Source organism: Ambystoma mexicanum, chromosome 1p (genome assembly GCF_040938575.1).
Source record: "Ambystoma mexicanum isolate Mex_15411 chromosome 1p, UKY_AmexF1_1, whole genome shotgun sequence".
Lineage (NCBI taxonomy): Eukaryota > Metazoa > Chordata > Amphibia > Caudata > Ambystomatidae > Ambystoma > Ambystoma mexicanum.
The window spans coordinates 1035556681-1035573752 of record NC_090921.1 but is presented as its reverse complement, the minus strand read 5'-3'; the positions used below and the strand labels follow the sequence as shown (position 1 = coordinate 1035573752).

The following is a 17072-nucleotide window of genomic DNA, read 5'->3' as shown; positions in this document are numbered from 1 at the left end:
CCAGCGGTAGACTTTGTTTACTACAGCTGGCTGGCTTTTCCTTCATTAGTGCCGCAAAAGCAAAAGCCAGCACAGGAGGGCCTCCATTTCACAAAATGGCTGCGCCCCTGTGCTTGCTTTTTCGAATTTTGAGCTTCAATAGCTCAAAACTTTACATAGGAAGTTTTAAAACGGAGGATGCTAGTATTTTTTTTTTTTTTTTTATGTGGCCTATCTATTTTTTAAATAAAATTTTTTACTAGACCATCCCTTTAAGAAGATACTAATCCTACAGCAGTTTCAGGCACAACACCCGTAGCTGGCTACGGCACAAAGACCAATAACATCACAGCTACCTGAGTTCCCTCCTCCCTCTCTGCGGTAACTTGCCATCTACAATTTGCACCTAGTCATATGCACATATCGGTAGGTGCGCTAACTGTACCCACCACAGTGACTACATGGGCTCCTGTGATTACTTGTAATGTAAATTCACATCTATACTCGCCTGTATATACTTACTTATGCATTGTATATATCTCTCTATGCACTGTAACCAAGCTATAAGTAACCTGTTAATACCCTGCAACGATGTTAATTGTAAACTAAGCTGCACCTGAACTTATTCATTGTAACTAAGCTATAATTAATCTTGATATGTTGCGCGCCCAGCTACCTAAGGGTTTTAGGGCGCTCTATAAATAAATAAACAACACACTCCCCCCTAACACTTGTATTCTGAAAGTGCTCCGACATACCAATATGCTTTTATACTGAGATGAATAACTGTGTGCTAATGTTCTTTGGTGACATTAAGGTTTCTAAATGGACTCTTTCAACATTCGAGCGAAGATGTAAACTGCAAGCGTTCTTGTTTTCTAGAACCCAGGCACCGCTGGATTCTTACTTTCAACTCAGCCGTCCCCGGGTGGCAACTGTGAATGCACCACCAGAGGTTGTCCCTCTCCCGGACGACGAAGGTAGCAGCTCAGATGCAACTGTGGAATTGAGTGACCTAGAAGATGATGGTGTCATCGTTGTCAGAGAATCTGAAGGGGAAGAGGCAGCTGAAGCACCTGTGCCTATTATGGGAGGTAGGTGTGCTGCTAAGCACCAATACATCTGAACATTAGGACTGTTAAATATAGAGGAGATTGGACCAAGTCATATTTTTAAGTGTTGGATCACAGTCTACTCTGCGATTACAAAACCTTTCAAGTGGGTAACATTCTCACCACTGTTTGGTATCTTATTCATAGCAGCAATGATTCTAGTGTCTCAGAGGTGCGCCTCACTTGTGGCTCCACTGACATTTTTCCATTTCTCTCAAATCCTCCCAGTATCAAAGAAAAAATCCTTCTCTTTTCCTGCATGGAATTGTTACACTAACTCTAGTCATCTTTTAATGCAACATTCACAGGTTCAAGCTAATCATTCATAGCACCCTCCACACCCATCCAGCTAATTTGCTATGCCTTGAACCCTAATGAACTTTGGAGAAAAGTGAAGGCTTTTTGCTTCAATTGCCTTGCTCAACTAATTTTATTTTGTGGGCACTGGTCAGCTCTTAAGGTTACCAGTGCTGGGGGACTATGACCTCTTTCATGATTTCATGTGTTATTTTATTATAGCATGTACTCCCTCGAAGTGGGGTGCTACAGGGGTACTTCAGTGGTCGCAGCAAAGGCAGCAGGTCTTTACCTGAAGATGGCTTTGTCAATGCTGGTTTCCTTAGGAGTCTTCCGGGTCCTCACTGTGACCACCTCTTCTCAGGAATCTTGGCTCCAGTCCAGTCCAGTCATGGGATGCCTCAAACCCCTCAACAGATGTCTTCTGTTATTTTTAATTTACCTTTTTAATGTACCTAGGACAGGCTGGTGGCAGTTAACAGTGTTTTACTTATTTTTCTTGTGCACTTGGTGTGTCCTAGGTATAGGCATCGTGTTCCAATATTAAACGGGTATATAGATAAAGGTAAATTCCCTAATTTATTGTTATGGGGGATCAATTCTCAAACGGGAATGAGAAAAGTGCCTGAACCAAAAAACAAAGAATTGATTACCCCTCTCTCCATAGAAGTCCAGAAATAGGATGGTGAAATGGTTTTACAACATGATTAATACTCAAGTAACATTATACCTTTGCTCTAACATTAGGATTTACATCTATTGAGGTGGTCAATGTCCCACCCGAAAAACAGACACTATAGGACTAAATGAATGAACATCTTTTAATATTTGGTAAAACAATACACAATGTAAAACTCCACAATTTGAGTAAAAAGTAGATGTAACGTAAGATAGTTACAAGCACTTAGAAACACTAAAATACAAATTGGACAGAAAAATTAACTAAACGGGGGTGTAAGTCATCAACTGGACATTACTTAGGACAGGCACTTTCAGGAATATGGCCTGGTTTGCTGGGCTAGTGCCTTCTGTATAGGTGAACTGGTCAGGACTGGGTTTGGGAATGTCTAGTCTCAAGACATTCCTGCCAAGAAGTGAAAGTTGCTGACTGCCCCTGAAAGGGTAGCCCTTGTTTGTTTTAATGGTTCAGGTCCTTGCCACCAGTGGCAAGGACCTGAACCATTCAAACAGCCTGAACTTTGGATGAATAGAGGAGTGTTTGCATCAATTGCTATGGTAGATCACTGGAGCCAAGATTCCTAAGAGGAGGAGACCACTCTGAAGACCCGGAAGACAGCTTCTGGAGAAAAGTAGCACTGCTGAATCCATCTCCAAGTAAAGCCCTGCTGCCTTTGCTCTGACCACAGAAGAAACTACAGGTCCCATGCCCTGCCTCAACAATCTGTTGGACAACATCAAGTGTCACAGGACCATGTTGTCTCTAGACACTTCATTTCTCTTGCACTCACTCCTCATCTCCTTTGCCAAGCAGGTACCGTTCTTACATACTATTCCATGCTTCTCCCAATGTACCTCTCACCAGGGCTTCATTTCTGCACCACTCATTTATCATGCTTTTTTTGTGGACCCTTCATGGTCAAAGTGTCTGCTGCTCTTCTCAGCCTATCTTTCCCCAGTTCTGTCCAACAGATTCCTAGTCTCCTCACTTAGACCCTCCCAGGATCTTTCCTGCACACTCTTGCAAGGATTCACATATGTAAAACAAGCCTCCTAGCTTGGGCTCTTCTAGTAGCTCCTTCCTCCAGCAAAGATTTGTATTTGTTAGGGAGAATTCTCAGAAATGGGTTAATTCCTCTCGACCTTAGAGACATCGAGCACTTTTGCTGGACTCTAGGACTTTTTAAATTTTCAACCTGGAGAGAGAGACATTTTTCCCACTCTCATGTAATTTTCTGTGATTTGTCCTTTGCGTTTCTTGTGGTTGTGGAGTCTGGCAAACTCCATAGGCATCATCTTTACATTGTGACGCAAAGCACCATCAGTGCAGTGGCACATGGAAATCTCTTAGGTTTCCCAAAGGTTTAAATACCTCCTTGTGATGAAGTCTTACACTCTGGGTCTTAAAATACTTATAAATATGGGAATTAATGCCCCAGTTACATGACATGTTTATATTCTCATAAGCACAACGAACTCAAGGTGCTCTTTTCTAATGTGAGTATCTTGATGTTGGTTGCTAGGGAACCACGGAGGAGCAGGACGAAACGGAGAGCGATGGTTACGTCTGGGCATATTGAACTGTACAAAGTGGAAAGCATAATAATCCTGTTGCTGACCCTACTGCGCCGTTGAGCTTAAGAAATCATTTGTTTGTGTTCGTGAGGCGACCGTTCGTCGTCCCATAAAGTTTGTGGTGGTCAAGATACCAAGTGTTGGAGGAATACAAGCTCTGGTGTTGGAGCCGTTACAGGGTCTCGGAAAGGGGGGGGGGGGCGTGTCCTCCTCTGTCGATTCAGTAAGAAGACCGCTGATTTCCCTGCCTGCCGAGTCAGTCTATCCGACGAGACCAGCAGGAGGAGACCAAGGAGGCGGAGCCAGCGGATCACTGAATTGCAAGGTACAGCTGATCAGAGGTCCAGAGAGAAGAGAATACGACGCAAATAAATCCTGATTGAATACAGTAGCAACGCGCATTGCTACAAAGGTACGTGTAACCAGGAAGGGTAAAAGGAAATTAAGAGTGGTTATAGACTAGTGCAAATGGCACGTAGAAGGCTACATGGTGGGTGAAGTGAATTCGAAAGGCTGTGTATGAAAGGAGGGTGCATTACGAACATCAAATGAGGAATGTCAGTGAACAGTCACCACTAACCAACGATGTTACAGTAAACAATTACCCAAGAAAACCAATAAAAGAGAAAAGGCTACTTTAGAAGTCTCTCTTTCAAACTGATCAGGAAAGATTAAAGAGAAAATTAAGAGAGACTGACGGTGCTGAAAAGAAAGGAAGAAAAGTGAATGAAAAAAAGAAACTACAGAGAGACAGAAAAGTAAGAGAGAAAGAAGAAATTGACTCCGAGATTGTTCAAGGACACTTATTCATCTTCGCCCTGAAAGGAAGTTCTTAGCTGGAAGGTTGTGAAGAACATAGAACAAAGACGTATCCTTTTTCCTGAAATAAAAGAAAGTTCCTGTTAATAAAAGTTTTGGGTAACAAACGTACACGCAAGAAAACTACTTCCTGACTCAGTGTTTTTTCTTCTTTATTATACGAGAGAGTTCATCACACTCCTCTTGGTGAAACTACTGTTTCCAAGAGCAATAAAGTCATATTGACATTTGTAACTTTCTAGACCCAGCACGCACGATCTTACAATAAGGCGCGGGAGGGGTTACTTCCTTTGTCTAGTTTCTCATGTAACATTTTATGTTACCCTATCTACAATTAATGGCTGGTGGCAGTGGTTTACTTTTTACTACCATTATCTGTTTCTACCATGAGCTGCAATTGCAGCCTTGGTAAAGCACCCATGGGTGCCCATTTTGTCAAACTGGCCCAGTCTTCTTTTTTCGCCATTTCTTGCAGGAAAGGTCCTTCTTGAGATTTACTCTGCATGCCAAACCAGGTTTGGTCCCTTTGCTCGTTTTGTCTTTGGCGGGATTCACGAGTGAAGCCTGCCTCTGGCTCCAGTATGTCTTGCAGGGGCAGGAAGTGAGGGAGGTGCCCGAAACTCCATGTGCTTAATTCCCTTGGTTACAGGAATGCACACAAAGGTGATTAGCGGGCTGGCTATCCGCCAAAGACCGCCACCCTGCTGTGATTGACAGCTAGGCTGGAATGAATGGGAGAAACCTGCATAAACGGCGAGGCTTTTTGGCTTGGAAGTCGGAGTCGACCACTGGACGAAGGAATTCAAAGAACTTGGAAGAGACGCCTGCTGCAACTCCTGGACCTTTGGTTTGCCCGGTGAAGCCCTGCTGCTGTGCTGAAGCTCTGAATTCGTTTTGACTAGAGAAGCCCTGCAAAGACTACTGCCCTTGAGTTGGTGGGACCAATGAACTCCAAAGTGAACTCGTTTGGACATTCTCTCGGAGCTGGCTGAACTTCTGCTGCTGCAATCGAAGTGCCAGGGAGACGAACACCAAACTGAGTGCATCACTTTTACGATGGACCCGAGTTGCTGGAAGTTCCCCCTCAGACTTCCAGTAAGCAGGACTGACCAAGTCCGAGCCACCTCGACAGAGTGCTGGACCCCAGATGTGAGGAAAGTCCAGAGTGGTATCCGTGAGACCTCAGTGGTGTTATTTGCTGAGATGCGAGGAGCTGAAACCGCAAAGTGCCGTTGAATAGAAGTTTGTCCTTTTCTGTCGCTGACCCTCCCGTTGTGTTGCAGGAGTCCCCAAAAGTCCTCCCTCTTGTCCTTACGACTGATGCCCAGGAACAAAAGGATCTGCAGAGCCACACAGGAACAGAAGCCAGCTGGAACCCTTTCTTCTAACAAAGGTACTGTACAGTCTAAGAGAACTTGCCTCTTGTTGTTGTAGCCTTACATGATCTCAGTTGAGACTTGTCTTGGTTGCTTCTGTAGAGTTGCTTGCATCTTCTACCTCTCACAAGCCTCCCAGCTTGTGGCACTACATTGATTCTACTTTTTCTACAAAGACTAATAAAACATTGTGCAAGACTTTTGCTTAACTATAAGAAGTGCTTCAGCACACCTAGACTTTTGCCCAATTGACTTTGGCTGGCCTGGCTCCCTGAATAACTCTTCTTTCCTCTGACATTGTGTTTTACCTTTCCTTCCAGGAAGGGGTTAATCTGCTTTGCATTGGGGGTTCAAATGTACTTTCCTTCTTCAGAATAATTGTGTGATATCTTGTTATTCTATAACCCTTTTCTTTGACATATTTAGAGGCCGATTCATGGAATTAATGTGCGCTGAAATTTACAGCTCAAGCGTGCGAATCGCAGTGCCAGAGTGAAAATCGCAGCGAAATGCACGGACAGCAAAACCCACGCACAGCGATTCATGGAAGTCTGTGCGCGTGGAAATCCCAGGATGTGCACCAAAATTCTGCGTGGCGCCTCTAGGGAACCCTGACGTCTATGGAAAAAAGGCGGGTCACCACACACGATGGAGACGCCAGACACGAGGTTGTATTCCCAACGCTAGGGTTTTATTGCAAAGCAAAAGTCTCAGTTGCCCAACTCGGTCTCATGCCCCGCGACGTGTATCTCTAGACCTCGAGGGACGAAAGAGAGTGCATTACGTACATCAGTTACATATATACAAAATGCATATCAAACAATCAGCTATGACATGTTTAATACTCCCCCCCCCCCCCCCCTTTATTAGGTTTCTTTGAACTTGGTGTGATGATGGACATCTCCGACCACTATGACACCTTCAAACATCTATTCTAGAAACAATTTGCAAGTTGTGAGTGCGAAGGCATCTTTTTGTTATTGAATACAACACAGCGCTTCTGTTCTTGGAAGCGAACTACATACGGGGGGGGGGGGTGTTGCATTCCGGACCTTGCTATCTATCGGGTGCTATTTGCGTCCTGGGAGCCGACATGCTCTAGCGGGCTCAGCAAAGGGGGGCCGTTAGAAAAGCATAATTCAAGCCTTTAGCGGTATTATTCTAACATATTCTACCATGTAACGAGACTGGCTGGCAGCTGTGAAATGATTAAATGCCTTGCAGCTCTGCTTCAAGGCTACATTAAGGAGGGATCCGGGCATTCTTCCTGGCGCTGCCTACGTTTGTGTTTCAGCGAACTCTTGTTATCCTCACAGCCCTGCGGCCTTGTCCTTTTCCCATACAGACAACAATGTTCCACAGTCGAGCAGTGTAAGCGGAAAATATACTGCGAAGCAATCGGAACAGAAAGCAATGAGCAATGGTTAGAAAACAAAATGGCGATTCTTGTTAAATCAAAATGGTTGTCGTATCGTGCATGAGACGGTTGGCCCACGGCCACCAAAATGCGTTTGTGGTCTCAAAGTAGAGTTATCCGTATTTCTAGACTGACAGCGCACACGTCTCCAAACAGCGTGCGCTAAGCGCACAGCGAAATCGCACATAGCGTGGCGCACACAACAAAAGTAGGAGGAACAGGGGGCGTGACACGCGGAATGGGGAACAACTCGTGATAATGTGGGTGTATGGGGGGAGTACAGGAGGCAAGTGCATGGAACACCCACACGCATGTTCAAAACACGTATTCATGGAATCGAACGGGGCTAAGGCGTACGCCAAAAAAGACACGCTAATCGGGAAACGCGTACGCCAGCAGGGAGCAGGCGTACATGGACCCGCGCAGCATAAAAGTGCACGCAAACAACAAACAAGCACAGAGCCAGGAGGACGAGGAGGAGGACGAGGAGGAGGAGGACGAGGAGGAGGACGAGGAATCACCCACCCTTTGCTCCCAAGCACTCAGCCCCCTGCATAAGGTCCTCGATGTACTGCACTTCTTGGCCACTGGATCATTTCAACTGACAACTGCTATAGTGGTGGGGGTGTCACAGGCCACGCAGTCACGCTGCCTACACCAGGTCTTGGCCATCATGACTGCACGCCCATCAGTCCGCAGACACATATACCTTCCCAGAACACCTGCAGAAAGGCAGGCTGTCGTCCAGGATTTTTACGGGGTGGCAAACTTCCCCAAAGTGCTAGGTGCCATTGACTGCACCCATGTGGCTCTACGTCCCCCCCAGGGCATCAAAGCACATCTATAGAAACCACAAGCACTGGCATTCCATCGACATCCAGGTAGTATGTGATGCCAAGGGAATCATCACCTCAGTATATGCAAACTATCCAGGGTCCACTCACGACAGTTTTATTTACAGAATGTCAACCCTAAACCGGGACCTAGAAGCTGGGCGGCATGGCGATACATGGCTGCTCGGTGAGTATAAATGCCACGGCACATGCATGCATGTCAGATACTGAGCAATGTAACAACCCCATTAATGATAACCATCACCACCTCCCCAGGGGACAGTGCCTATCCTCTGAGCAGCCACATGATGACGCCAATTCGGAACCCCACCACGCCACCCAAGGTAAGATACAACACAGCCCACATTGCAACCCGGGGCATAGTGGAGCGCACATTCGGAGTGCTCAAGTCACGCTTTCGTTCCCTTGACCGTTCTGGCGGGCAGCTGTTATACGCTCCCCCAGTAGTGTACAGGATCATAGTGGCAGTATGTGTCCTGCACAACGTTGCAACACGCTGGGGCCTGCCCGTGGACATGGTGGTGCCCCCACATCCCCAACCACATGCATGCCCGCTGCGCATGGGAGGGGAAAGGGCACGGGGTGAGGCAGCCCGTACGCAGCTGGTGGCTAATTACTTCACCTAAAATAACACCCCTGTGGAGTGCATATAGCCCTGGCACATACCAGCTAACCATCAATGATGATGACATAAGGGACAGTCAACTGTCACAACCATACCAGCCTGAGATTGGTCACCTGGAAGTGTTACATTGTGTGCATTCCTACCTACACAAACACCACCAATACTGTGTCATCAAAAGACACACTGCTATGCTGCAAAAATCATTACCCCCTTGCAAAATACAACATGACAACAGTGCCATGTCCCCCAACCCAGCACCGCCACCCAACACACCATGGCATGTCATGCTATGTGAGAGCAAACAAACCAATCCCCAAAACATGACACAAGTGTCAAAGTACAGTGTCCTTAATGGAAACTGCCCACACACAATATGCTCCCAGTAATGTAGAACTAACAACACACATGACCAAATACTTACCAACAATACAATGCAGCTACACAACCACAAACATAGAATAAACATGACAGTACTAAGTTAAAGTAGTGGTAGTCTTACAACCTGATCATGCCAGCACATCGGCCACTTCCAACTGTACAGTGCTGCTGCCACACAAATGTCCAAGCGCACTGCTTACAATATGAACTCCATCTCCGAAGTAGACGGCCTTGTGAAGACATGAGGAATCTACCTGCAAATTAGGCGAAAGACATGGATGCACAGGCACATAGCAATACACCATGCAGTGTACAATTCAACAACAATATCAACTAGGAATGTATACACAGTATTGACTACAGACTGCCCACACAGCTCATGGGAGTCCTATGTCACCGTGTAAGTCAATGTCACTTGGGCACACCCTTTGCAAGCCCATGGAAACGGGAAGCAGGAGGGGTGTGTGTCTCACAAACCCAAGCATCTAACCCAAACTCAGGACAAGCCTGCATGTGCCCAGCCAGAATACAGTGGATGCCACCGGGAGCCACACAAGGCAACACACTGCAAAAAAAATAATAATCAAAAATGGCCATGTGGGGGCCCCAGGGGGTTGGGGGGGGGGGGCACCCAGGAGGTCCGAGGACGGGGTGCGCACCAACACCCACCTGTGTGGATGTTGGGAAAAAAACACCTCCATGGGCTCATGGCCTGCACGGCTATGCCAATGTGGGAGAACTGCTGCTGTCGCTCTCATCACCCTCTGCTGCTGTCACAGGAGGTGGTGGTGCTATGGGAGGCAGCCCATGCAAAGCCCTGGTATGGTCCTCCATGGCAGCAAGCATGCGGGTGTGGAAGGTCTCGTTCTGGAGGATTATAGTGCGGAGATCCTCATGCAGCACCTGACGTGATGCCCGGATCTCCTCCAGAGTTACCTGCATCTCAGCTGAGAGCGAACGTGTGAGCCGCTCCAGCTGCTGTTCTGTCCTCAAGTTAGTGGAAGCCTCCAGGTCAACAAGAGTCTCCCTGAGGTGATGGAGTTCTACCCTCAGGGCTTCCCTGTGGCCCTGGGACTCTATTGATATCGATTGGCGTAGAGTCTCCAGTGCCGCCTGTCTGTCCCTGTTGGACGCCAACATGTCCTCCCTGTGTGATTGGCAAATGGAGTCTGTTGCCTGCTGTAGTAGCTCCATCTGCCTTTCAGGGGGGACAATGGAAGTGGCCACCCTCTCTATTGCTTGAGCCATCATCTCAACTGATGCTGCCTGTTGGATTGCCATACCGTAAATGGATCGTTCCCATGCGGTATTGCCAGGTGGTGTACGGCCACCGCGTCGGCGGGCACCACACCTGTTTGGGGCAAGGCGATCTGCGCCTTGCTGTGCCGGCACTGCCTGAGGCTGCAGGACTGCATTCCCCCTCTGATCTGCTGGCCCAGGAACAGATGATGTGGAGTGTGACCCTGCATCCGTAGCCGCCAAAGGCGGACTTACCGACACTGACATCCCCATAGAGGGTTCTACCCCTGGTACAGGTGGGTTGGACAGAACAGAATCCCTACCAAGAACACTTACCTGCGATGCCACATGGGTCTCATCATCCGAATCAGCACCTGAATAGAGGTTTGGGGAGGTGCACCCAGAGGCACCCCTTGACAGAATGTTCTGCAGCAAGATTGGGTTTTCACCCACCACCACAGCACGTCCCCCACTGGTGCCCAGTCGTGCCTGAGATTCCTCCTGGGTCTGCACCATCTCCTCAACAGCATCACGTGCGTCATCCCCTGCAAAAACATGAAAGACAAAACATGGAAACGGGCATTAGCACCATAGCACACAAATAGGCCTGACAAGCTACAGAACTAGTACATGATTTGCACATATCCCACATGACTATAACCCTCCCACGCATGCACTGTCACTGAGTTTAAAGGGGAGGCAAAAGGCAGACACTGATGACACCAACATGGAAGAGCAACACATTTGCAGCATGCTGGGTAGCACTGCATCACACATTGGCCTGTGAGTGGCATGTCCAATACACATACATGACACATGCCATCACACAGACCGCAAGTACCATAGCCATGGTACATTCCACAAGTACATCCATATGTCAGTGAATGAATACTGTCAGCCATCCATGTGAGATGGACATGAGATGAAAAATGCTACATAGTGTGACGACAAAATAGGCATGTGCCACACACTGCAACACATCCAGTGTACAAAAATACAGTGATTGCAGGCGATGTACACATCAATGGTTTGTCACTTCAACATGACAGGAAACAACTATCATGTTCCACATACAAACAGGCCCCAAAAATTCCTGTGATCAGGCCAATACTCAATTAGCCTGAATGGTAAAATCATTCATCTAACAAGGAAACACATGTGGTCCAATGTGGGGTTCATCAGTGACGGAAGCATGTCAAAAATGTGACAATAGGGCTGAGGAATGCATAGCAAAAGTGGGAGAATTGAAACAATCAGCCTGAACAAACACTGAAAAATACAAACAATCTTGTTGCAAGATGCCACTTCAAGGGCAACTGCCGTAATGTTGAGCCAAATTACTAATGTGGGCAGAAGGGATACTGTCGCACCCACATCCAAGGCCAGTGAATGTTTTGGATGAAGCACATGGGTGACCCATACCACTCTGGCACACACACACACCCTCACCTGGCACTCTATCAGAACCCGTCACCCAAACAACATACACATGCATTACACACATGCATGGGCACTCACCGGACAATGCATCATAATCAGGTAGCCCTCCCACACTTTGGATCTGTTCCTCTGTGACGAAGGCCCCAGCAACAGACTCATGTTCAGTGAGTTTGTTGTCCTCTTGTGGAGACCCACCGCCAGTCACCAGAGTAGCAGCATGATATGAGGCCAGCTTGTTCTTTGCTCTGCGTTTCAGGTCATTCCACCGCTTGTAGCAATCATCAGCTGAGCGCCTCACAAATCCAAGGGCACTTATGCGGTCGGCGATGGTCTGCCAGTGTGCCTTACGTTGACCAGGTGTGGTCTTGCACCCTGCAGTCACCAGCATTTCGTGGCTATGTGCCGACACATAGCCCACAAGTGCATCAAGTTCTGGATCATTGAAGCAAGGCTTCCTTGAGGTACCGGAGTGTGTAGCCGTGTCTGGGGTCTCAGCCTGTCGTGCCAGAGCACCCTTCTTCCTCTTCTTTAAAGGTGGAGCAGAGCTTATACCCCTCTGGTCAGTAGGGGCAGAATCACCGGTGGACTGGGTTGTAGGAGTGTGGGAATGCAAAATGACCATAGGTCTTGGTGCAGGCATTGGTTGCAGGGTAATGTTGGCAGGGGGAACGTCAGTTTGATCGACTGGGACTGACACTGTCCTGGCTGGGAGAGTCAGAGCTGGGGCGGATGGAGCTGCAGCTGCCCCTGCAGCCTCCCCACCCTGCATACTTGGGGCAGCAGATGACATAGCTGCCCCAGATCCACGTGGATTGGTGACAACTTGCACCGCCACACGTGGCCTAGACTTGCTGACTTGGAAGTCAGCCAGGGAGTCATCCTGTGCCAGGTCAGGTGCCGCAATGGGCTGGTCCAACAGGGGCTGAGCTTGGATGGTGTCAGCCATGTTTCCCTCAACCATGGGGGGGAGGGGGGGGCATGGGTGTCCCTGATTGTTCCTTCACACATGGGGGCATAGGGGGCACCCTGCAAATCCCAGCCACGTCCCCTACCGCGCCCACCACGGCCACCTCTTGAGTCGTCCACCTTTGCCTCCCTTACCGCTTGGTCACCTCCCAACCATGGCACTGATGTTGTTGTGCGTATGGGAGTTGCAGTAAACTATTGTCCTTGGCAATTGGGGGTCAAAGGGGTTGGATACCAGATGGAATTTGTACCCTAGTGCTCTAACAAGGCTGTCTGTGACCCCTGGGGGAAGATGACGGGTCACGCAACGCACAGGCAGCCCAAAATCAAAAATAAACGTGCACGCAAGCCCTCGTAGACCACGTGCGTGAAAAAGTGAACCCGCACGACGCTGTGGCACCCAGAAACACAAAAAAAAGCATACGCGTAATACACGCAGCCTGCAATGACCTCTGAAGGGGAACGCGACACACGGGGCAAGTACGTGCGGAACTCGCCGTCTGCCTGGAAAAATAACGTGAAAAATACGCGCGTGTGCAACACCCCCGCCAAAAGAAGAATTGTACGCAGTCTGAGGAGACAGGACAAAAGGAGAAGTGAACTCTGTTTGAGGAAACAGGCCCAACAAAAAAATCAGAAAAGATCTGTCGGAGGTAACAGGGAGTACGAACTAGAAACGCTGTGAAGTAATCGCGTGTGAACCGACAAGAAGTACAGATTTCACCCACTCGCTCTCCACGAAAAGCACGTACAAGGAAATGGCGTCCTACACGCAGGTTTTAAACCGGCCCACACGTACACGTCAGACGCGTGTATGCGGGCGCTTTCATCCGATTACACGCGATGCCACTCGGACATGCAGTTTTTCCACGTGTGCTCTGTCATCACGTGCTATGAGGGAAACGCCTGCGCGCGTAATGTAACTTACGCGCTAAGGGCCTTTGGTCCAATGGAATCTCGTGCGTGTGCTGACGCACTTACGCGCTAAGGCCCTTTCCTCGAATTACACGCTGACGTGCAAGATTTTCACGTGCCAAAACACTCTGTATCAAGCTGGCCACGTGAAAACACACAAAGACCACACTCCTGCCCTGAAGGCCATTTTCCTGCCCCCCAGAGCCCCGAGCACGCTCCCACCTGCCATCTGCTGCTGCCTGACTGCCTGCTGTCCACGTGCCCTACTATTTGGTGCCTGCACATCAGCCATCTGCAGGGGTCCAGTTGCTGTGTCCACCCCTGCTGGAACAGAAGACTCCCGACTGGGATACCATCGCTCCACAGCCCAGCCCCAGGACACAGTTGCCCACCCAAGCCTGCCTCGGGGGTCGCCATGTCGGGGCAAACACCATCTGAGACCACTGGCGACCCCCAGCCAGAGGGGCAGAGGGCCACCAGCTTCAGTCAGAAGGAAGTTGGTGTCCTGGTGGAGCATGTCCTGGGGTATTATGATGCCCTCTTCGAAACATCACGCGCCAACAAGGAAGGACGGGATAGGATCTGGGACGACTTTGTGTTTGCCATCAACGCGGCGGGGGTGGCAACCCGCAACATCAAGCGAGTCAAGAAGCGCTGGGAGGACTTGAGGTCCAGGACCCTCATAAAGGCCTGGCGCCTCGTGGAGGGGGGCTGGGGCAGCATGAGTACCATCCAGATGGGGGTCCTGGAACGCGTAGGCCCAGCGCTCCACGCCCAGATCCTTCGGAGGCAGACCCGTCTGGAGTTGAGCGGTAAGTGGCCAAGCATTGCTGTGTGAGACAGGGCATGTTGCAGGGTGCTGGTTGTCTGATGCTTGCCTGTATGTGTGACATAGGCCATGTACGTATGTGAGTGCGCAGGGACCTCATGGTCATGCATGTGAGACAAGTAATGTGTGAACCACATGGTTGGTGCATGTGTTACAATGCAACATGCGGAGCAGCATGCGGAATGCACACATTAATGCATGCCGGTCTCTGTTATTGGACATGGATGGGGTGTGAGTGATGGGTGCTGCTGTCATGGACATGTATGGTGTCCATGTCTGTGTGTCTGACTTGCGTGTCTGTGACTTGTAAATGCCATGGATGCATGACACATGTCTGTGACAATGTTCAGATTCACTGATGCAGCCTACTCATCCTTGTATCCACTGTGTCTGGGGTGTACGAGGCCAGAGGGATGAAACTCTGGTGAAGTGTGTGCATGTGATGGGCATGACCCATGATGCATGTGAGTTTCAAACCAGCATTGTATGTTTCAATAGTCCCTTGGACATGTATGCTAATGTTCATAGCATGCGCCATGCCTGTTACTGCATGTGTTTTTGCCTGCACTGACCCATGTGTTGTGGAGGGACATGATGGAAGTGATGTTTGACAGTGCTACTCATCTGCTGTTGCTTCCTGTCTAGGGGACCATTGTACAGTACCCTGATGCTTGTGTTCTATGTCTCCCTCTATACAGCGGCAAGTGATGAAGAGGGCGAAGACGGCGCTGTGGAGCAAAGCGGCGGGGATGCCCCCACCGGCCGGCCACGCAAGGCCTAGTCACCCTCACAGAAATTACCATCGTCCGGGAGTGAGGGGACTGGTGCTGCGTCTGCCACTACGGCTGCAACGGAAGGGGTGGGTGAGCCCCCACAGGGGCTTGCAACGCCGGAGGACGGTGTGGAGCCATCCAGGTTGGTGGTTTCCAAGGAGGAGGCCGCTACTGAGCCGCACATGGGGCCGGGTGGGGGTGGTACCACTGGTGCAAGTGGTGCAGTCTAGGGGCAGGGGCAGGAGGCAGCACATGTCGTAGTGGAGGGGCCCGTGCATGTCACTGTCCCCAACACTGTGACTGCACCAGCAGGGATGCCCCATCCCAGGCCCGTCCGCAGGTAGGGGGGATGTCCATGTCATCTGACACTCCTCTACCTGCGGACGAGGGGGACCCCTGGCCGTATGGAGAAGGTCCCGTTAGGTGTCGCGTTGCGCATGCGTGTCATTCGTGATGACGTGCGTGCTTCCCGGGGGGAGCACGCACGTCATCACGAAGAGCAGCGTGCCAACGTGGCCCAGTTGGCAGTGTCCATGGTCGGGGGGTTTTGTACATGTGTCGGCCACTCTGGCGGCCCTCTCCTCCTCTGTGGAGACTATGCGCCTGTCGTTCTCCATGCCGTCTTTCGGCCCAGATGCCACCAGGACCCCTGTGGACCTGCCCTGACCAACGCATCCAGCTCCGTGGGGGATCCCATCCCTGCCACAGTCGGGAGTCGGAGGTCCAGTAGGGGTGGACACCCCAGCAACTGGACCCCAGCAGATGGAGGATGTGCCGGCATCATCGGGCAGGGCACGTGCACAACGGCGTTGGTGGATTCCATCAGCCTGGATGCCGTCGTGCTGGCAGAGGCAGTTGCGTCGGAGGCAGCGGCAGGCTCAAAGTGGGAGGCATCATGGCTCGGGGCCATCTACATCAGAGGGGCAGGCATCGGCCGGAGGGCAGGAGGACCCTGGAATGGGAGTGTCTTCCGTGTGGCAGCGGTTGGGCCAGCGGATAGGTGCGGAGCGGCGGTGGAGCCACGGCGCTCAAATGTCAGGGCGGCGAACTCCATGCGCAGGGCGCTGAGGCGGGCTGAGTGCCTCGAGGGAATTCACAGGGAGTTGGAGGTGGACATGGCGTTATCCCTGCGAGACCTCGGGGCCCATGAACAGGCCCGCCTCCAAGAGATTGAACAGGAGTTTGATGATGCCCTGGCCCATGACATCAACAAGTGAACCGTTGGACTTGCCCGCCGCCATTGTATATAGTTCATTAGTGTTAAGTTTCATTTCTTTTTTCTTTCATTTGGTGCGAATGGACTATGCCCCACATTTTTGTATATAGTTAGTAATTAGGCAGGTTTCATTGTAGGTTTCATTTATGTCGTTGGGCTCATGGACCTTGAATTTGCTATTTGTAAATCGTTTTACAGTGGATTTTTTTCTCCTTCATCTTTTTTTTTTCTTCACCTGGAGCAATGGATATTACGCTTTTCTTTCCCTTTGGATTTGCTTTGTTGGACGGTGACTTTGGACATATTTTCATGTGGATTAATTTGGATTCTCATTTTATTTATCATTTTTTGGGACATGCTGCATTTTGATTATTATCGGCATTATTGTGTGTTTTGATTTCATTCCCTTCATTTTGACTTGAATACATTTTTGTTTCTTAATTCAATGTGTGGTCTTCTCTCATTGGTTTCATGCATGTCACAATGTGGGTTTTCTCCGTCATGTGTTGCCATTGTGTGGGTCTGACAGACTTGTTCTCATGCGCATACTGCTTATTTGTGATCTATCATGTAATGGGGATTTC

The 17072-nt window shown here is 49.5% G+C and overlaps 1 protein-coding gene across 2 annotated transcripts in view; it reads left to right on the top strand.

Annotated features, from left to right (window-relative positions):
- Window positions 1-17072, top strand: part of RFWD3 (ring finger and WD repeat domain 3) — a 580144-nt gene that overhangs the window by 99840 nt on the left and 463232 nt on the right. For both annotated transcript variants that reach the window (XM_069604073.1, XM_069604082.1), the window contains one exon: window positions 862-1073. In XM_069604073.1, the coding sequence (XP_069460174.1) occupies window positions 862-1073 (212 nt within the window). The remainder of the gene's footprint in view (window positions 1-861; window positions 1074-17072) is intronic.